Here is a 21,471-nt window from a genome sequence, read left to right as displayed (position 1 = left end):
TAAATGCTGACCTGGACCCATTAGTTATCTCTGGATCCGACTCCACTTTTTTTTCCTCGTGGACTCCGCGTTTTTCTCCGCACCGATTTCCCAACTTTCACGCTCTTGAACATCGTCGTTGGCGAAATTTGGACTTAATTTTTGCCTATAAGGTGAGCGGGTATGTATTTCTTAAGATATATTCCCACTTTAACTCTTCTGGGCAACCACTGACCTCATTGTCAGAGATCGTCAACTCCCCGCCTACCCCTCCTGCGATCGCCCGCCCTTCGACCTTTTCTTTCCGCCCATAAACGATTGGGGTACCCAGCGTCCAGAGGCTCTCCGTCAGCTGTACTAGTTCCACCGCATATTCAATAAATAATTTTCCGTCGCATACGTAGAGTGAACATGGCCATTCGAGTGATCGTAGCAACGAGATCTGGTGTGCCTGGAAACAATATTTTGCCCGGACAGCCTGTGGCCCCAGTCCGAGCCGGAGACTGAAACAAAAGCCCGAGAAAGTGTCTTAAGATCCAAACTTACGCCTTACCAAAAATTTCAAAATGAATCTCACCACCCGCGCTCAGTCAAAATCGCAGTCACAGTCGCCCAGAGACTCCGCGGCGACACCAACAAGCCAAAAGGACAACTCGCCCCGCCCATCCAGCGCGAATCGCAAAAAGTCCTCCGAAATAGCAGAGACGAAGGCAAAACGCACCCGCACAGGCTGCTTAACATGCCGCGAAAGACATTTAAAATGCGACGAGGCCCTAGGAAGATGTCTGAATTGTCGGAAGTCAGACAGGATTTGCCATCGAGGTGTTCGCTTAAACTTTATTGATATACAAACTGTTGCGCCTCCGCATATCATTGCGCGGCCCAAGGGTGCAAAGTTGACATTTCGTGATGACTCGCGATTCATAGCGTCTGAATATGTCGGTGGCTTTGAGAGGTATCCACCACCTCAACCGGAAAGTCCGATCGAAGAACGACGACAGATTCAGCATGAGGCTTTGAATATGATTGGTTCCGATCAGTTGGAGAGTCTTTTTCAATCTGTTGCTCACTCGTTTGATCCGCTTGGATTTGATCTGCCGCAGTCTGCTGCAAATGATTTTTTGGGCGGGTCGGATATTTGGCATGGTGCCCATCTTGTGCCGGGAGATGAACTACTCCCACATGGCACGTCGAGTTTTTCTCATAAATTGGGTTTGAAGCAGTATAGCCCTGCTTCTTTGGCTGATCCTGAACAAATATATCTTCTTCAGACTTTCGTAGAAGATGTCGGTCCTGATATGGATTCAATGGATGTAACAAGACATGTAAGTTTTGGTGTCTAGTCGATTTCTTCTTCTCTTAACTTATAATTGACAACTTCTTAGTTCACACAAATTTTACCCCTGCATGCCATTGATGAGCCATTATTACTCAAAGCATTTCTAGCTTGCGGCGCTAGACATATCTCACTCGTCGATCCTTCTTTTGGGCCGGAAAAAGCCCATAATTATTACGTGGCAGCCACCCAAGACCTTCTGCATGCGATGCGGGATCCCAACCGCGATTCAGTATTATGTGCTACGGCTGCATTAATTCTTAGTACCTACGAAGCGATGTGTCCGCAGTCAGTAATGAAACACATAGCCGGATCGAGAGCATTAATTCGGGAGTGCGGCTGGACTGCAAAAACACCAAGCCTGGGTGGAACATGTTTCTGGATCAGTGTGACCATGGAGCTACTGAGCTGCTTATACAAAGGTTGGCCTTTATCCTGGGACCCGGATACCTGGGGAGTGGATATGAATATGGCGCAGAACCAACCTTTTTGGAAAGGAGACGATCACTGGCTGCATCGTATCATCTATATCTGCGCAAAAATCGCCAACTTTCGGGTAGCTATTCAACACTTGCAGTCTGCTGTTGACACTCGATCTCGAAATACTCGACTAAATGAAGCTGTGCCAGAATGGAACCATTACAATGCGTTGTGTGAACAATGGATCACTTCTATACCGCGGTCAATGAAGCCACTCTGTCTTCCGCAGCCATGGCATGGATCCAAATCTGGGTTTCCGAAAACCTGGTAAGATTCTATTTCTCTTTCAATTTCCATACACGACTAACTCCATTCCAGGCTTATTAAGCGATCGGCGATCATGTCCCAGTTTTTCTATCACACGGCCTGTATAATCTTGGCCGGTATTCACCCAATAAAAGGCTCGACCGAGCCAGAGATGAAAGAAGCACAGCAATCTAACGCATATGAAGTTTGTGGCCTCGCTGCAAACCTGAAAGATCAAAGCGTATCAAATATAGCGATCCATTGCCTTGCCATTGCTGCAGAGTTGTTAGAAACACAAGCCTCGCGGGAAGAGGCCTTGAGTATACTCGATGCGACAACAAAAAACACACATTGGCATACTGAGTTGATCAAGGAAACATTGAGGCATCATTGGGGTTGGTCTCAGCAACCAGGCACTGTGGATCCAACTCAGATGCATACCGATTTCCATAATTTGGATCCAGAACTTCCGCTCCATGAAGATTCGGGCTTCAATGTTGGAATATCCAATCCTCTATTCGATGCTGGTGACTTCTCGTTGGAAGGTAATCCTTATCATGGGTATTATGTGCCTCCGAATCACCATCAGATCCTTGATCAGTATCAGTATAACTCTTTTCTTGTTTGATATCACATATAGCTTCCGGGTCGGCTTACTTCTGGTTTTTGTTTTATTAAATACCCCATACACGCATTAAATGATTGAATAGCATGAGCACAATCAAAAAAGTTCAATAAAATGTGCCATAAGTCATGTCTACAACCCTGGAGCAAGTCTAAATACTTAATCCGAATCCGGATAGTTTTAACCAGGTACCGGTGAATCGACATCAAGGGAGGGAAAGGAATGAAAGAAGAATAGAGAAAACTGCTATTTCAAAAAGAATATTGAGAGCATTGTAAGACATTAGATAATCTCAAAGGTCTCTTCTGCCCACTGCGAAAAATGAGGCAAGTTTGGAGGCCTTGCTGCAACGCTATCTCCCAGATTATCCTGCTTCCAGGGGACTGTATCGAAGTTTCCCAATCTGGATACTGTCTTTGACCTTGCTGTACCAATACTATACCGGTCATACCATTACATCTGGCGGGGGGATTTATCCCCAAAAGAGCCACGGAGCTCCAGGTCGTGCCGGGCTCTCATGCATCAAATCCAATCGACACATTCGGGTCAACATAATAACCCTTAGCGTCCACTGGAATGTATCTCCATTGGATTAGGAAGAATTCCAAAATATTGATTTACCGTTGTATTACCACTTAATATTGATGGCGAGGTCTCTGCCTCTCAATGTCCCACTTTTCAAGGCCCCGAATGGAGCATCCTCATACATAGGAGCACATTCTACAGACAGCAGATTAACCAGGAAGGGAGAATGAGCAAGTGAAACTTGAAAGCAAATTGGTGCATTTGCGGCTGTCCGAGACCAAAACGGGCTTGTGTATTTAGACGGTCTTGGGGGAGGCGTTGCAAGATTGACTTGCCACGTCAGTGCGTATTTTAAGAAATATTTCTCCCAAGGACCGGCTGTATACAGTCTTAGTAGCACGGCGAACCTCTTTGCCATTCCCGATACCGCAATCACTCTGTCCATTTCATCAGAAAGCGAGCGGTGGGTATATGCTTCGATGATTCTATACCATTGCTCGATAATATACTCGTCCTCAAGGTCTGGTCGCTGTTGTTGGTAACCCAGGCTGGCTGTGTAGTCAATATACCGATGGATCTTCAAGCTAAACCCAAACACGACTCATCCCCGGACGCGGACAAACCAAAACACACTGAAATAGGTGCATAACTAAGGACTGTGGGCCGTGATAATTTTATCCGTCACAACGGTCCATATGCGGCCCCACATGTGCCGCGGCTCCCAAGTATGTATTTAAGGCTTAGTTGTAATCATCCACGGTCATTATATGGCTAATCTCTTTATTTTCTTGAATCGCAAACATACTTTCCACCACTCAGTGATCTTCAAACCCTGAAGAGCAGTTACCGCGGGCAAGTGACATGCATGTCGAGAACTGGGGAATCATGCGACTAGAGACTGCAATAAGTGCGCAATTCGTCCCACAAGCTCGCACCTTGTGGATCAAGTTTCACCTCACATCCATTCACAGTCGACCCAACGACTAATCAACCCGTCCTCAGGGGGCCGGCAGCCTTCCGAGCCTTTCGTTTCAAAATCCTAATCTGAATCAGGAGAGTAGCTAGCTCATCATCGTTTTTAATCCGTGTCGAATTTGAAAACTTTAGCCCCCGCCTGTCCCCGCTCCGGGGGCTAAATAATCCTTGCAAAACTTATTTGGCCTGCATGTTTCCAACTAAATCTATCTGAATTCAACTTACCTCGGCCCGGCAGCAAAAGATATGAGATCATTCTGTCTCTACTCATATCATTCATGACGGAACAAAAAATCATCAAAGGCAGCTGCCTCTGTCGCAAGATTCGATACCAAATTACCGGCCCCTCTGTGCTAGGACTTATATGCCACTGCAATAATTGTCGAAAGAATAGCGGATCGGCCTTCTTAGCAAGTAGTTATTATGTGAAATCTGTAAGTTAACCTTGGAACATTGGAAGTCTAACTAGCACTACAGATTGTACAGCTTGGCTGATTCATTTGTAGCAAGTTCGTATTTTGGAAGGAGGAGAGATGATTAAGGTCTTTGTGGATGAGCGGACTGCCTCGGGGAATGTTCTTAATCGCTCCTTTTGTTCGAATTGTGGATCAAGTCTTTTTTTGGCGCGAAGTGTTAATGGGGTTCCAGGAGATGCTGTGTTTGTGAGTTCCGGGACGATGGATTTGGATGGTGAAGAATGGATCCCTACTAAGGAGGTTTGGTGCAAGGATCGGTATTCCTGGTTGCATCCGTTTCATATTACGGATACAAAAAGTACTATGTGATGATTAATAGGAGTTTAGACTTTTTTGTACGAGTACTATGAAGAGACCGGATTTGATACGTGGATGAACTAGTATGGCCCTGGCTGGCACGCCATCAACGTGATGATCAACCTGCCCGCTTGGAGTTTTTGATCAAAACATTTGTTTATACTCTTAAATTACTGCAGTTTCGCTTCAATTAAATTCAATGTACAATAAACCTCATATAAGTTTTGAGAAGAGAAATTGGTAGTTGAACCGATTCGATATTGTGAGACAAAATCACCACCAAATGATAAAAAAAGATATCTCGGAGGATAGAATATTTCGTTGCCGGACCTAATTCAAATCCCCCTCTATTAATTGGCATGCAGCAATTTGTAATACGCATGATTGAGGCTCAAAAATTGCAGAAGAGCTGGCTCATGGTGTATATTTAGTATAGACTAGGTGTCTCAACAGGTCAATCAAGGCCGGCCACGTAAGATAGTAAATAGCACATTAGAGGCAGACTTTCTCGGCGATAAGATATTAAATAACTTAGAAGCAGATAGTCAACTTGATTGGATCGTTCCGTTCTCCTGGTTCATTAAAGCCTTGTCTTGCTACTTGTGCATAGCCTGGGTTTAGTAGATCCGGAGTTAGTGCTTGAGTGGGGCCTAATCTCCGGTAGTATAAGGATATTTTTCGGACACAATAAAGACCGTTATATCCATTGGACTACATCTGTCAGAACTCAATACGAAGATTAAAGTGCTATAAGAGTATTTCATATCACCAGGTATCTAGAGTTTTTGAATATTCATTCAATTCCATTGTTTAAGACAGCAGAACAACAAAACTACTACAATGGCCCTAGTTTATGCTAAAGACCAGCCCCAGGGCTTTTCCAATACCATCGAGAAGATTGCTTTCGTCGGCGTAAGTAACTAAATCTGTTTCTGCAATAACCTCAAGTCTAACCCAAAGGTAGGCAGGCGGCCAAGTTGGAAAATATTTGGTTGAGCCCTTGCTGAAGACAGGCAAACACGTTGTGACGGCAATTACTCGTCCGGGCAGCTCAAGCAAGCTTCCAGATGGTCTCAAAATAGTCAAGGTTGACTATAACGATGATGACGACACTGAGCTAGTAGAAGCGCTCCGTGGCCAGCAGGCTTTGATCATTACGATGTCACTGGCAGCTCCACCAGACACCATCAGCAAGCTCTCGAAGGCAGCTGCCAAAGCAGGAATACCATATGTTCTCCCCAATTGGCTTGGTATCGATGACGGAAACATCCCGCTATGTGATGGCGTTACACTGAGTCAAAGCCGCGAAAAAATACAGACTCAATTCAAATCTTTTGTAGACACTTCGTATATCTTCCTGGTTTGCAGCTTCTGGTACGAGTTCAGTCTCGGCGGAGGGCCATACCGCTATGGTTTCGATTTCAAGAATCGCTCCTTCATCCAGTTCGATGACGGCACTGTGAAAATCCCAACTACCACCTGGCCGCAATGTGGCCGAGCCATCGCCAGCCTGCTTAGTTTGAAGAATCTCCCAGACGATGAGAACGACAAATCGCCGACCGTGTCTCACTTCGCGAATGCTTCAGTTTATGTTACTAGCTTCCGGGTCAACCAGCTTGAGATGTTTGAGAGCGCGAAACGCGTCACTGGTACCACTGATGCTGACTGGACTATCACCCACGAAACTGCCGAGGCGCGATGGACTGATGGGCATGAGGCCGTCCACAAAGGAAACTATGCTCTTTTCCCCAAGATGCTTTACAGTCGTATGTTTTTCCCGAATGGAGATGGTGCTGTTCTGACGAGCGAGGTCCACAATGATATTTTGGGTCTCCCTGTCGAGGATTTGGATGAGTATACGGCTATTGCTATTCGCATGTCTGAGAATGATGAGTTGGCAGAGACTCATTAGAGTGGATCATGGCACGAGCTGCCCAGAAGGCGAGCTCTCGGCTTCACGATACAATGGATGTATCTATTCAACCTTTGAAGTTTTGAGTGGCTCCAGACTACCTCCTCGGGTTGGAACATCATGGTGTGGAATTCCAAGGCTCTAAAAATTGGATAATATTCTAAAAACAATCCTACCAATAAACGTGACACTTGTAGCCTGTAAAGAAAACCCAAGATTGGAAAATTGGAAGTCTAGCAAAGTAATGGTACAGGTGGGTGCTGCCAAGGCGGTACGCTGTTGTGCATTTGTGATGCGCGCGGCTCAAGGCAACTTCGACTGTGCAACATCGACAGGAAATGGCCGCCCAAATAAATCAGGCGCAGAATGGCCCAGCAGCCCCAGTATACATACTACGAGGCCATGGTGCTCCGATACACGCGCTAGACATCTTTGCTCAAAACCTACGACTTGTCTCCGGGGATGCCAATGGGTGGGTCGTTATTTGGGATTTAGCGACAAAACGCCCAGTGACGGTATGGAAAGCACACGCAGGCGCAGTACTCGAAGTGAAAGGATTTAAATATGACACTGGAATCACAGAAATTTACACGTAGGGTTTTTCCAACTGAAATCAGTTAGCATCTGTCCGCTAATCAGAGAAATAGACATGGTCGTGACCACAAGCTTTGTGTTTGGAAGATCCGGGTGGATGATGAAGATTACCTCGATAAGACTCTTCCTGTTGACTTAGGCGCCGAATCAAACTCTACAGAGACAAGAGCACAACCTTGGTTACTCCATTCTATGCCTGTTAATGCACTGAATTTCTGCGCCTTCTCAATGACATCTATCCACACTACGGACATCTCATCGCAAGATGTGCAAGATGAGCCCGATTCTACATCCCGGCCTACTACTCTCTTCGCAGTACCAAATGCGATGGACTCTGGAGGAATTGATATATTCCATCTGCCAACTGAGCGCCGTTTATCCACCATCTCATCAGATCCAGCTGTTAAGACCGGGATGGTAATGGCGGTCAACATTTTCGTTGCCTCCTCCGGCGATATTTATGTGGCATCCGCCTACGAAGACGGACATGTAATGATCCTCTTCCACAAAGGACCACTAGCCCCAGCCGATTTTGAACTTAAAAATATTGCTTCAAACCCGTTAAAATGGGAAAGGCTCTACGCTAGCCGTCCACATACGCAACCTGTTCTTTCGATTGATGTTTCCCCGTCGAAAGATTATTTCCTCTCTTCTTCTGCTGATGCTTTGATAATTAAGCATCCCGTTCCTGGGACTGAGGTCCTGGGGGATATCCCAATCATCAACTATAAGGAAGAGACACCTCTGAAAACAGTTAATACAAAGCATTCTGGGCAGCAGGGCTTGAAATTACGGAGTGATGGTAAGATATTTGCTACTGCGGGATGGGACAGCAGAGTGCGGATTTATTCTGGTAAAACCATGAAGGAACTTGCTGTACTTAAGTGGCATAAGGATGGATGCTACTCTGTTGCATTTGGGAATACTGCTACTGCACCACGACCACCAGAAGCAAATAGTCCTGAAAATCCTGGAGCGGAGAGCAGGACCGAGGTCGGTGGTGAAGGGCAATCGCTTGAGAGATCTGACTACTCCTTGGCGGCTGTTCAAGACCAAAGAAATCAGAAAATACAACAAACGCACTGGTTGGCAGCAGGGTCCAAGGATGGAAAAATTTCATTATGGGATATCTACTGAGAAAAGAATAATGCTCATGCTTTTGTACAATAATATATCAAGCCAAGTTGAACTCGCTTGCTCCTCCAGACATTTGTTCCCTCATCTTGGCTCTCATCTTGCGTGCTGCATCATCTGTATTGGAAGCAGATGCATCGCCGTCGGCCTTTCTCTTGTTACCGGCGACACCACTGCGTGCTGCCTTGAAGTCCTTCTTTGCATCCTCCTTTCCTTGGCGAAGGCCAGGCACATTGATCTTGCCCGGTCGGTCGCGTAGAGCAAAGCTCTTAGCAAGATGTCCCAAGTGAAGTTCCTTGATATCGAACATTTTTCGCTCGGCAGCAATATGGGTTGCATAAGCGCGGACATGAGACTGGTATGCACGACGCCCCATCTCCAAGTACTCAGGATTATCCAGAGCCCACCGCTCGACATCCATTTGCCAATCGGTAGTCTTCTCCTCCCAGTTCTTAGATGTTGAGTCGGGAGTGACGCCGAAGCCGCGCTTCAGAATCTCGTTTGCGTCGGTTCGTGTAAGCGCTTTGCCTCCATCACGATAACCACGCTTGAGAACTTCAACGTAGCTCTCTTCGCAGCCGGGCTGGAGGAAAATACAGGCACGACCATCACGGCCCAGACGGGCGGTACGACCGATACGATGGGTGTGGTCGTCTGAGCTGAAGGCGGGATCGTACTCGATAACAAGGTCGACATTGGGCAGATCCAAGCCACGGGCAGCGACATCAGTACAGACCATAACCGAGGCTTCCTGACTGCGAGAGAAGGAGTTCAGAGTGGCAGTTCGAACGTGTTGAGGTAATGATCCGTGGAGTCGGTGGATCGTAACAGGGTTTGTTGGGGTGGAGAATGCCTCGGCGGGAGCGATAGTGCCATGAATGCCATAAGGAGAGAGATTTTCGCGTGGATTCTTCTTTTTCTTCATCCTTACTTTCCTTCTCCTTACTTTCCTTCTCTTTACTTTCCTTCTCCTTGCTTTCCTTCTCGTCGTCATTATCATTAGACTTTTTGCGCCTGTCGCCATATCTTCTGGAGAAGACTTCAAAGTGGAAATCAACTGAATCTGCGCATGAAACAAAGACCATCGTTTTCATAACAGATCCTTTGCGAATAAATGTTCTTTTGAGATAGGCCGTCAATGAGACAAGACGTAGTTTGGCGGGAACAATGGCGTAAGATTGTTTTAATTGAGCGGGAACGCGGAAAGCATCTTCGTCCTTGGCATTTCGAGAATCCTCATCCTCATCGGCTGGGTTAGCCTTGATATGCATTGCATCGCTCAAACTAATCTCTCCGAGACGTTGTACGTTCATCTTCAGTGTAGCCGAACATAAAACTGTCGTTCTGCGGGTTGGTACACCGGGAATCCGGCTTGGTCGTTGTCTTGCGTCAAGCTTCTTAACGATGCCCTGTAGTTCTTCCTCAAAACCCATATCCATCAATCTATCACCCTCATCCAACACTAGCCATCTGACATTGCTGACATTCAAGACTTCGGTGTTGTCCAGATGATCGGCTAGACGACCGGGAGTGGCAACCAGGATATTGAGTCCTTTTCTTAAGCGAGCCTTTTCTGATTTCTTCTTTTCTCCACCGATAACAGTACCAGCGACGAGCCAATTGGCACAACGGAGGAGATTCTCCAAGACGACAGATATTTGTTTGCAAAGTTCGCGAGTTGGTGCTAGGACGATGGCGAACAAGCCGCTGTCACGATGAAGACCGGCTTCTTTGGTTGCTTTCGAAAGATCCATTATGCGTTGGACGAGTGGAAGTAGATATGCAAGAGTCTTTCCTGAACCAGTCTCAGCCTGGATGAATGCATCGCTTTCCTCCTTCAACAACTGTTCAATCGAAGCTTTTTGAATCGCAGTTGGTGCCTTTAACTCTAATTTCGTAAGCAGATGTGCGGCTAGGTTAGGCGACAGGCCTAGAGAAGTAAAAGTATCGATCCCATCAACCAAGGCGGCGTTTGTTGGTTTCACATCCTCGACGTTTTCTTCTGGTTTTGGTTCATCGGCAGTTTTCGATTCGGGGTTGCTCGTGAAGAGCGACGAGGCAAATTGGCCAGGATGCCGGCGTGGTTGCTGTTGGGATTGCGACCGGTGACGGTTGCCATCTCGTGTGTCGGAGTCGCCAGTCCTTTGTCGCTTGGCAGGTCTATTTGTAGGAATTTGAATCTTATTGGGGTTTTTTGAATCGGCATTGCGTTTGCTCCCATCGCTGTTCTCGCCAGGAATGTGCTGTGAGCGCTTTTTCGCTGAAAGGCGAGCGCGCCATGTTCCTCCCTTGAATTTGGCTTCAGGTTTGATAACATTATCGCCGATGGCGAAATTCAGAAGCATTCCATCGTCCGCCATGATTAAATATCGTATTTTCCCGGTGGTCGGGTATGCTTTGGTTGGAGGGAAAAATCTCTAGCGCTAGAAGAGATAAGTTGCTATCGCAACTTTTTTTCTGCCGCCAAGAAATGGAATTATCTCGGCCCGAGCCCTACAGTTCTGCCCTACTTACCGCTTTGGAGACCGGTTGGATAATCGAATATTTTTGGTCATTATTGGAATGCTCTATATATGCATATGTACATGTAGGTATTATGGCTGATTAGATCAGGAACGAGGCTGGAGGATGATGTTATCGATAAGTCGCACGGGAACTTTGCCATCGCCCAGCCCGCAGTTCTCACCAGCATTGGTCTCTTCTAGAGGTGCCATCTTCAAAGCTGCACTAAGAACACCTCCCTTGGTAGGCTCGACGACATCCAGCTCTTCGAGGGTCTCGGGATCAGCTAGGGAAATATAGTCAACCTCAAAGAGGGCCCTCTCTGATGGCGAAAGTGCGTTCTGCTCAGATAGCACCTGGCCGGTGATAGCACGTGCAGCTCCTAAGATATCTGCACGCGAGGTCTTGCCGGCCAGATAACTCCCCTCCGCGGCCTTGAGTGCTCGATAGATAGCAAGTCCCACAGCACGTCTACGGTCGCCGAGGTACACATTTCGAGAGCTCAGCGCGAGGCCGTCTGATTCACGCGCCGTACTTATGATCCGTACCTCCGTTCCAATATGGAAATCCCGAACCATTCTTTTGATAATGACAGTCTGTTGTACGTCCTTTTGCCCGAAGTAGACTCGATCTGGAGTAGTCGCATTGAAGAGCTTCATGCAAACTGTTGCGACGCCGCGAAAGAAGACCGGTCGTGAACCCCCTTCTAGTTTTGTCGAAAGGGGGGTGATGGTAACGAAGGAACCCTGGCCGTCGATTTCGGATGATGGAGGTAATGTAGGGTACATGACTTTGGATGTTGGTGCGAAGATAGCTGTGATCCGTCCCGTGGCTTGCCCTGGGCCTGCTTTAGCCTGAACCCGAGCCAGTTCATCATTTATCTTCTCCAATTTCTCCACATCACTGTCCCAGGTTCGGGGATAGCTAGAAAGGTCTTCATTGACACCAAACTGAGTGGGGTTGACGTAGATGCTGACAAAAATGTCCGTGTTTTCGCGTGCTGCTTCTCGAATTAAAGAGATATGTCCCTCATGAAGAGCGCCCATAGTAGGCACGAAGCCCACTGTTCGTTCATTTTGCAGTAGTTTCCGACGTAATTGGCGCAATTGAGGCACATCACGAAAGACTTGAAAGGATTTAGGTTGACGGGCCGATGTCGAGGCGGTAGTATCGGCAAGGAGCGACGATGCAGCAGCTTAAATAAGGAAGCATATGTAAGTTCGGGATCATGGTACTTCACTGATATCAGCAAACATACAGGAAAACGATCGAACACCCTTAACCAAACGAGACATGGTGGGCATGTACTTCGAGATGGACGCTAGATGCTTTTTGAAGTGAAGCTAAATTGGATCCATGACTAAAATTCCGATAATTCATGCATTTCACGTGACTTGCACCTCGGCTGTGGGGAAAGCAACAACCCGTGAAGTCACTCCGGGGATGATCTCCCCCCGTTTTTGTTGGGATTCGATTCCGAAGCTATGGCCTTGTCCCGCAGCGCCTCTCCATTCTTCACTCCATTCGAACCTTGACGCAACCTGTACCCTTCAATGGGCCTTACTTTTACATATGATCTAGGTAGCTTTATCGCGATCTCCCTTTCCCGACCGTCATATCCCAATCATGGCGCCCCCTAAAGCAACGATCAACGACGACCATTCCGCTCCTGACCTGGAGATTGCCGGTAGCCAGCTCAAAATCCACCCATCTGGTTTCACAGGTGGCCCCGAAGCTCAGCATGAACAGATCACCGAACGAAACATCGTCAGCCACATGGCCCGCTTTCGCGAAAACCCCCTCGATTTCCTCCGCGAAGTCAGTCTATACATGTCGGGAACAGGCTGGCGCGCGTACGATGACCCCATCGGCCAACCGGTATTCTACCCCGGCTTCTCAGAGCGAATGAAATCCTCCATAGTGTCAAGTACTATGCTGCAAGAGAAAGTCCGGGAGCTGGCATTCAGTCGACTGACAGTCGAAGAGAAAGAGGGTTTGATCGCGATTAATGAAGGCAAAACGTTCGATGAGAAGCGAGCTCGTCGCCGTCATGAAATCGAGTCCAGTCTTTGGGAAGTGGTGAATACAATGATGGACAATATGATCTGCAAGATGGAAAGCAAGACGTTCATTCGAACCGCATACTACATGTGTACCCAGCTTCTTACCCGCGCTTACCACCAGGGCATCCATGTCTCCAGCGAAGAGGTTCTGCGTCTTCGATCTGTCGCTGAAGCCGCAGCCAAGAAAAAACAGTCTATTGTGTTCCTGCCTTGCCATAAGTCTCATGTTGACTATGTTTCTTTGCAAATCATTTGCTATCGTTTGGGCATCGGGCTCCCCATTATTGTTGCTGGCGACAACTTGAATATCCCGGTCCTTGGTCCATTCTTACAACATGCTGGTTAGTTACGACATCTCCATTTCTTAGTCTCTCACTCTAACCCGTATAGGTGCCATGTGGATTCGACGCAGCTTTGGAAATGATCCCTTGTACCAAACCGTTGTGCAGGCATACATTGACACACTCCTCCAAGAAGGATTCAACTTTGAGTGTTTTATCGAGGGCGGCCGCTCTAGAACAGGAAAACTCCTTTCTCCCAAGTTCGGAATTCTCAACTTCATTGTCGACAGTGTCTTATCCGGCCGGGTGGAGGATACAATTATTTGCCCAGTCAGCACACAATACGACAAAGTCATTGAAACCGAGTATGAAAAATTACCGCACGCACCATTTATGATGAGTCTAACAATATTCTAGGTCATATATCAGTGAACTTTTAGGACAACCGAAACAAAAGGAGAATCTAGCTGACTTTATTTCGTCATCTTCGGTTTTATCTCTCAAATTGGGCCGTGTGGATATTCGCTTCCACGAGCCATGGAGTTTGCGCGAATTCCTGGGACAGCAGATAACTCGCCTCAACATGGCAGATCTAAAGCCGAACGAGAAGTTAGCTTCAGCTGAGCGAGGCCGAATTCTAAGAACCTTGGGCTACAGAGTTCTATCTGAAATCAACGACGTTTCCGTGATGATGCCAACTGCGCTTGTTGGTACTGTTTTGTTGACTCTACGTGGTCGAGGAGTCGGGAAAGCTGAACTCGTCCGACGCTTGGACTGGCTTTGTGGCCGCGTTCGCGCTAAGGGAGGCCGAGTTGCTCATTTTTACCGTTCACCAACCGAAACGGTTGTAGATCGAGCTCTTGATGTCTTAGGACCGAAACTAGTCGGCACAATCCCAGGCTTGGCGGAGCCAACCTACTATGCTGTTGATCGCTTCCAGCTATCCTTCTATCGAAACATGCTCATTCATCTGTTCATCACCGAAGCCTTGGTATCAGTCGCAATGTATACGAAAATCAAGCAAGGTGGCGGTCCCACTAACCAACGCATCGAGTATGAAGCCTTGAGGAACCAGGTCTTGTTTCTATCCCAGGTATGTCGCCTCTACCTTATCCAAATAGCATGTCTAACCATATCGCACAGCTTTTCCGTGGAGAATTCATTTTCCCGCCAGAGGGCTTAACCACCAATTTAGAAAAAACATTGCAGGGATTAGTGGATGACAACGTTATTCATGTTACTCGCGATGCTTCCGGTACGCCTCAATACGTCGAACTAAGCGAGGCCGAACGCCTTTGCGGTCGCGAAAACTATGATTTTTATTGCTTCCTCATCTGGCCCTTCATAGAAGCATCATGGCTCTGTGCCGTATCTTTGCTTGGCTTAACACCTTCTCTTGACGGCCCCAAGGAAAACTGGGTTGATGTGAAGAAGGCGCAAGATAGTGCACAGCTAGTAAGCGATCGCCAGTTCCAAATTTCTGTAATACTCAAAATAACTAACCTCTTTTAGCTTGGCAAAACTCTGTACCACCAAGGGGATCTTTCTTACTTTGAGGCTGTCAACAAGGAGACTCTTAAGAACTCATATCAAAGATTTGAAGAAGAAGGCATAATTCTTGTTGCTAAAGTGAAGGATTCGAAGGCAGGCCCTACGTTAAAACTTGCACCAGAGTGGGCTCCAGAGAGAGATCCAAATACAGGCAAAGTTTTGCCCCATGGCCGACTGTGGGATTTTACGGAACTTATAGCGCAATCCCGTCGCGAAGGGTAAGATCAGGACATCTCCTATACTGCTATGTATATTTGCTAACATTTTGCAAAGCAAAAATCGCCGTGACGGCGCTACTGTTTCCTCGCGTGTCTTGACCATGTCTGACATTGTTGGACGACAACTTTTCTACAACGCGGCTGCACCTGCAGCCGCCGATGTTTCCTCAAAGCAAATGCGCCGTAAGGCCATTGGTACAGATTCGAAGCTGTAATGCCCGTACCTGCATGTACCCCAGTGCCGGCTTTAACTTACATTACTTATACACCATAACGGGGAAACTGTTCATAATATAATACCCCTTCGTCATTTGCCTTGGCACGCTTTTTGGACATAATTCTTCTTCCTCAATTGAACAATACATATATCTAGACATATTCTTTTGACAATGAAAGGCGATGAGGCACGATGGGAATCATGCTTAAAAAAGTGATATTACATTAGGTAACTAAAGCTTATTGTCATGATTAAAGTATCATATCTGTTTATTTGCATGCAGGCTCAACTCGCATGAATAATGCAGCATTATTATGGTGGCAAGAATATTCACATATTAGAATTTGAGAAACTTAAACTCTTGGAAGCATTCAACAGTTCACTCCCACGCGAGTAGATGCAGACTTTGTGCCATCACCAGCGCCACCAACAGCCTCAACAACCACAGATTCGCCCTTTGATAATCCGCTAACAAGAATACTAGTCTCAAATCCACTTCGCTGCGCTGTCTTCTTAACCTGAGACCCAGAATATACCTTCCAGGCGTCCACATCAGTTGCTCCGTTCCAACTCACATACACGGCAGCGTTATCACCAGATGGGCAAGCCACCACATCCGGCTTTGTTGAGGGGTGACCAGTCCACGGATATCGGTAAGCGCGGTATGTCTGCATAGTATCCTCATAACCAAACCAAGCACGCATTACAGTCGCACCATTCTCATCATACTCTTCAATCTTAGGCACCGCACCATGATCCTGGAGAACATGATGATTTCCTAAGGCTTGATAACTACCCTGAGATTGAGCGAATACTGGATCTCCCGCATCCCACATTCGGCGCTTAAGGGTAACTTTCTTCGAACCCTGGAGTTCAAGTTCTATTACCATACCTGTCGTGAAGGAGGAGCTTCCTGTGAATTCAGTGTTATCATTATTATGAAGCCCGAGCGTCACACTGTCTGCAGACTGCGACTCAATGCGGACATCGTGCTGGTAACAAAAACTTGTGTCGAGGGTAAGATTGAAGTCTCCACCGGTTCGACCCTAGTCATGACAAGTCAGTACATCTGATGTCGGTGAACGAGAGAAATCAGAGATGGGCAAATACATGAAGATGCCAATCGATGGTCCCGTCGGGGGCGATCCAAAAGATACTGCACATGTAACGTGATGACACGAGGTAGTGTTCTCCATACTTAGCGATGGAGTTCAGATGAGGATAACCCCATGGGTCGGTCTTGTTTGTGCCAGTACCGGCACCTGATGCTCCGAAAGGAGCAATATCGTAGGTCATAGGGACCTCATAGACATGCTCATATGCGCTCCAGCGGAAGAGGACCTCGTTGGTTTTTATATCAATCTCATAGATAATACCATCTTGAATCCAGCCGTCCTTGGGACCTCCAACAGAGCTTAGATCAGCCTGCGTCACATTAACAGCAGTGACTAGTAATGTTCCGTTGTCGGTAATTTGGCTCTCATGGATGTCGATACATGAGTTGAATATCATAGGATCGAAGATGGTCACAAAGTTCTGCTCTTTGCAATCCAAAGTAACACGATGGATCTCATCGTATGAGCTGTTGAGGATACTAATGTGGCCGAACCCGAAGCCCTCACCGTTATACCCTTCCCAGTAGGCGATCACAGGCTCTCCATCAAGAGTCTGAGGCTGTAGAGCGGACTGGTTACCATTGACACCCTGCCATACAAGTTGTCCGTCATCAGAGTAGATGGAAGGATGACCAGTGCCTCGTAGGATATCTTGCGGGGCAAAGAATAGATACCCAGGCTCGGTCTGGCCCATCTTTGAGACATTCAGATATGGTGTTTTAATTGAGGAGCTCTTGTATGTCTGTAGCGGCCATCGTGCCTCCTCTGAGCCCTGGGCCGTGCTGAAGCTAACCACACTAGCCACAAGTGCCAGAGCTCGAGGGAAGTTTGGCCACTTACTTGGTGCCATGGAGACGCAGAGACACTTTCCCGGACTTTATTGTTTTTCAACTCTGTCTTTGGTGATTATACACCTGAAATGAAGGCGAACCGATCTACATTTATACCTGGAAATTCTCGTCTCTCGATATCGTGTTCAGGGATCCTCATTCCCCGCATTCCCCCCCAGCAAATATGATGCCCGGGTCGTCTCTCGGTTAATGACTATCCCTCCACATCCCGATAAAGAAAATACAGAGTGCCAGCTAGAGGCTAAGGCGGCTGATGCGGAATTGACCCGAGCATCATCCCCACACTTTCCATCATGGTACGCACTAATGTGGCGCTAGTTTGTTCAAGTTCCTGGGGTGATAATGATATCTAGTACGGAAGCGGCCGCCGGGTAATCTCCAATCTTATAGAGTTTGACTCAATTGCCCTTTTTTCATGGGACGTACCAACTATGGAAAAGCCTATTCATTGAATGTTTGCTACTATATCGTAAATCGACGGAGTGTACCTGAAAAAGTAGAATATATATACCTCCCAGGATGTCCGTTGACCAGCCGGGCGGTTGGGTTGAAATAGCTGGCGGGGTAGATCGTATAATGATAAGCGAACATCAGGCTCAACCCGTCCCTGCATCCGTCGGATAAGCTAGGGTGATGCCAGATGTCGACCTTGTAGTAGCTTCTATAGACGCCAATATCAACCATGCCCAGATAGTGACGGGCGGAAATTTCCTACAAAGCAAGTGCCTTGCGGAACTGAACCTTACTGAGTAGAATTAGAATTTCAGCTAAGTTAAAACGGACCTAGAAATATTCGTTCAGCAGCAGTCACGGTTTTGTCGGACGACATTGAGCTCCGGTGTTCGTACCGGTAGTGGGGCATGAGGGACACAGTGGAGACACAGTGGAGACACAGTGGAGACACTCCCATTGACGCTCCGTGTTTCCCCACAAAGTGAAGGTTGGGCTGAATGTGGGTGTCTTAATGAAAACTGCCGAGCTTCAAGCTTTGTCGTATTTCAATGAAAAGTCTCCAAAGACTGGTAGAATCCGGGTAGTTCAAATATTCAATTCTGTTGCGAGTAGGGCTGTCCAATCAAAACTCAAGACTTGGCTTCGACTAGGTGTTCCGCGCTGCAATTACATCACTACCAATTCGCTGGGCACGTCTGATACCCTATGATAAAATCTGGGGTAGTTGGCACCTTGCATGGATGAGCTAAATCACCCGCCCCCCCCCCATTCCAGTGTGGAGGTCAGTGTGCTAATCTGGGACATTCGGCAATGCGATCGGCAGTTCTGAATCCTTAGGTAAAGTGCAATATCTTTTTTCGTATAAAGAGTTCAAACATTTCCTGGCCGATTACAAAGGAGCCCAATATACGTAACACTTAGCTACATTTTTAGGTAAAGTAATCGGTGAAATGACTTTCAAGGGAGGCCGTATGTGGAGATCCTTGCCATTCGTTCCACTTTTTCGATTGGCATAATTTGTCTTTTCTGAATATTAATTCACTATATCTCATTGGGTAATCCTTTTTTTCATGAATCATATATTGAAATCGCCGAGGACATGGGCTAGCCGGAGAATAGCGCGTCGGATACTATGGTCACCCCGATGAATAATCCCACTCCTTACTAGAGGCGGTACATTTTGAATACGCGTTTAACATTATTTTATACTACACACGTCTTTCAAATGGTTTTTCCAAAACATCGGTCTAATCGTCTCCCGTAATATCTTAACTAAAGCAATTCTAGAGGCTGAAATTCCTATAGGGAGATGAAAAAGAGTATAATAACTAATGCGGTGGGATTGAAATGACATATCTTGGTTCTTTTATAGTTTTATATGAACAAAGAAATTGATTCTACTGTTCTTTTTACCACCTGCAGGAGTGGGATTGTCCATTTTCAAGTTCTCGGGTTGACTCAGGCTGTAGTAGTAACTCCCGAGTTTATACTTTCCCGACAACTTGAAAGCCTGGGTGCGGAAAGGGGCCGCTCTAGACTCGGATATGATCATATGGATGATCCAGGGCTCTTACTATTACTAGGTCTCCAGAACATCAAATGGCTGCATGAATAAACTTGAATTTGAGAATCAGAATCCGATTTTATTATCATTTCTGGAGTGAAATGGTTGGAGTTTCAGTGAGTGTAGTGGTCAAGCCGATTTCGAGAATGACTATACGTACCTGACTTTTTAAGAATCGACAACCTTCATCGCTTCAAAGTATAGAGAAAATCAACAGCAACAAAACACAATAAAACAAATTCACATTAGGTACAGAGAGTTGTTCGTGCAAACTGTAAGGTGAAAGCACAAGTTCCCGGCACCCATGTACATCTCTAGGCGCCAATGAGGCTCACCCCTCACGGTTGCCTGATTTGAATCTCAACCATCTCTTTGTTTAGACCAACTTGGAGTATTTATCTACAGCGAATTCCCCAAGTCAACACATCCTCCATCTATCTTCAATACTCTTCTGACCCAAAGAAAACACATTCACTGATCCAAGTGATCCATTGCATCAAGCATGGGGTGGGTAATGACCAAACAGCTTTCTGAGACTTGATTCTAACCTCTATGAACAATCAAGATACACACACTACTACCAAGTTCTCAACTGGGATTCCGGGGAGTGGAAGGCAGCCTGGCTGCATCTCATCAAGGATGTCTCCTTGATTCTCGATCATGCCAAGAACCTCGACATCAGTGGTCCAACCGACGACGACGAGATAGTGACTCCTGTGCAGATCGACGCCGAGAAAGGCATTTACATCAACGGCGTCGGCGATGATGCACACGAGCCATTCATCATCAAGAAAGGTGGCTGGTCATTCTGCAAGACCGCGCGAAAGCCCTATGATGATGTGGTCACCACTATCTTGCTGCGAGCATACATGCTGGCACCCAAGAGCTTTGACGTCAGGTATGAATAACATATCCTATAAATTTAACGGTCAAAGCCATCTTCTTACTGACTATTCTCATTCTCAGCTCTGATGGTTACTGGGACGAGTGGAGCCAAGCTCAGTATATCTACAAGAAGCTGTGGCCAGCTGAAACTCCTCGATGCCCGTGGGGAGAGAAACGGGAGCAGGAAGAAAGCGATGACCCCGCAATCCGAGTCGAATGAGAAGCAGATGAGAAATTTCTAAGGTCTACCATATTGCTCGGATGTGCGCTGTCACACCTTTACGTTTACGCCTCACAAAAAGCAACGTGTCTGCGGGTTTTATATGTTTACGAATGGATGAACACACATCGGTCTATCCGATAATATCATTGCCCAACGTCTCCAATAGAAATTGAAGTAGCCAAAGTGGGCATAGGTAGCAAGGCCCAGATTAAAAGACGCTAATAGGATGTATGCCATGTCTTCATGTCACGGTCGGTTTGTACAAATACTTATGCTACCAACCTTGAGAGGTTCAAGTTGTTCCGCCGATGAATAGTCCGGAACTCCACACCACTATCACTCCATGTATATACACACCCAACGCCAACATACTCAGCCTTCTTTTGTCAAGAAAACAAGTCAAAGTTTTCAGTCTACGAGTATTGAGCACCCACTGACGAGCTACTGCACCCTGCTGAATACCCAAAACATTTGTTATGATATCAAAACACTACAGACAAAAGTCTGTAACTCGTGAAGGATTCGGATCTGCGATTGCTGCAACAGTAAGTGGTCAAAGGAGCATAAAAGCGCCAGCTGATGATCTCACGGAGACAGTTGAAGTCTCGGGCTTTTTTTGGCTCAAAAACCCAAATGTGTAAGGTGTACTGCAGCAAACGAGATAAAATGAGGTTCCCAAACCTACTTCTGACTACATTGAACATTTGAGGGAGCACTATTCGTAGTCACGCCCCACATTGAAAATACCTTACATAGTATAACCTTAGCTTGAGAGATCCTTCAACATCTAGGTGCGAAGACCTCGGGGCCAACCACATGGTTCTTGGAAATAAGAGCAGGATTTTACACCCTCTGAATCTTTTCTAATATAGAATTGTATATCTATTTATATCAGAGCCCTGTCACCCACGGCTGAGTGTTGCCACATTCGGTCACGAAACGAGGCTAAACAGACCCTTGTGGCTGTGT

General features: G+C 46.6%; 8 protein-coding genes across 8 annotated transcripts; 5 read left to right on the top strand and 3 right to left on the bottom strand.

Moving 5' to 3' along the window:
- Window positions 1–545: 545 nt before the first annotated feature.
- On the top strand, window positions 546–2,669 carry N7478_004664 (Zn(II)2Cys6 transcription factor; the record flags this gene model as incomplete). The annotated part of the gene is made up of 3 exons (XM_056920878.1): window positions 546–1,304; window positions 1,365–2,062; window positions 2,114–2,669. 3 exons carry the CDS (start codon window positions 546–548, stop codon window positions 2,667–2,669), a joined length of 2,013 nt encoding a protein of 670 aa, XP_056778915.1.
- Window positions 2,670–5,779: 3,110 nt separating this feature from the next.
- On the top strand, window positions 5,780–6,851 carry N7478_004663 (NAD(P)-binding protein; the record flags this gene model as incomplete). The annotated part of the gene is made up of 2 exons (XM_056920877.1): window positions 5,780–5,851; window positions 5,904–6,851. 2 exons carry the CDS (start codon window positions 5,780–5,782, stop codon window positions 6,849–6,851), a joined length of 1,020 nt encoding a protein of 339 aa, XP_056778914.1.
- Window positions 6,852–7,189: 338 nt separating this feature from the next.
- Window positions 7,190–8,582, top strand: N7478_004662 (WD40 repeat domain-containing protein; the record flags this gene model as incomplete). Its single annotated transcript, XM_056920876.1, has 2 exons — window positions 7,190–7,443; window positions 7,499–8,582. The coding sequence occupies 2 exons, from the start codon at window positions 7,190–7,192 to the stop codon at window positions 8,580–8,582; spliced, it is 1,338 nt and encodes a 445-aa protein (XP_056778913.1).
- Window positions 8,583–8,619: 37 nt separating this feature from the next.
- Window positions 8,620–10,939, bottom strand: dbp7 (putative ATP-dependent RNA helicase; the record flags this gene model as incomplete). Its single annotated transcript, XM_056920875.1, is given in 2 exon segments — window positions 8,620–9,509; window positions 9,526–10,939. The coding sequence occupies 2 exon segments, from the start codon at window positions 10,937–10,939 to the stop codon at window positions 8,620–8,622; spliced, it is 2,304 nt and encodes a 767-aa protein (XP_056778912.1).
- Window positions 10,940–11,188: 249 nt separating this feature from the next.
- On the bottom strand, window positions 11,189–12,376 carry N7478_004660 (pantoate--beta-alanine ligase PAN6; the record flags this gene model as incomplete). Its single annotated transcript, XM_056920874.1, has 2 exons — window positions 11,189–12,276; window positions 12,340–12,376. 2 exons carry the CDS (start codon window positions 12,374–12,376, stop codon window positions 11,189–11,191), a joined length of 1,125 nt encoding a protein of 374 aa, XP_056778911.1.
- A 331-nt stretch (window positions 12,377–12,707) lies between these two features.
- On the top strand, window positions 12,708–15,409 carry N7478_004659 (lysophospholipid acyltransferase family protein; the record flags this gene model as incomplete). The annotated part of the gene is made up of 6 exons (XM_056920873.1): window positions 12,708–13,485; window positions 13,535–13,790; window positions 13,843–14,518; window positions 14,569–14,880; window positions 14,938–15,194; window positions 15,250–15,409. The coding sequence occupies 6 exons, from the start codon at window positions 12,708–12,710 to the stop codon at window positions 15,407–15,409; spliced, it is 2,439 nt and encodes an 812-aa protein (XP_056778910.1).
- Window positions 15,410–15,782: 373 nt separating this feature from the next.
- On the bottom strand, window positions 15,783–17,376 carry N7478_004658 (arylsulfotransferase family protein; the record flags this gene model as incomplete). Its single annotated transcript, XM_056920872.1, has 2 exons — window positions 15,783–16,457; window positions 16,522–17,376. The coding sequence occupies 2 exons, from the start codon at window positions 17,374–17,376 to the stop codon at window positions 15,783–15,785; spliced, it is 1,530 nt and encodes a 509-aa protein (XP_056778909.1).
- A 2,520-nt stretch (window positions 17,377–19,896) lies between these two features.
- On the top strand, window positions 19,897–20,499 carry N7478_004657 (uncharacterized protein; the record flags this gene model as incomplete). Its single annotated transcript, XM_056920871.1, has 3 exons — window positions 19,897–19,901; window positions 19,960–20,292; window positions 20,361–20,499. 3 exons carry the CDS (start codon window positions 19,897–19,899, stop codon window positions 20,497–20,499), a joined length of 477 nt encoding a protein of 158 aa, XP_056778908.1.
- Between the last annotated feature and the right edge of the window lie 972 nt (window positions 20,500–21,471).

Source organism: Penicillium angulare, assembly GCF_028827245.1.
Source record: "Penicillium angulare strain IBT 27051 chromosome Unknown utg000004l_segment0_segment0, whole genome shotgun sequence".
NCBI lineage: Eukaryota > Fungi > Ascomycota > Eurotiomycetes > Eurotiales > Aspergillaceae > Penicillium > Penicillium angulare.
Note: the sequence above shows the minus strand (reverse complement) of the source record. Positions and strands in the feature narration are given on the sequence as shown.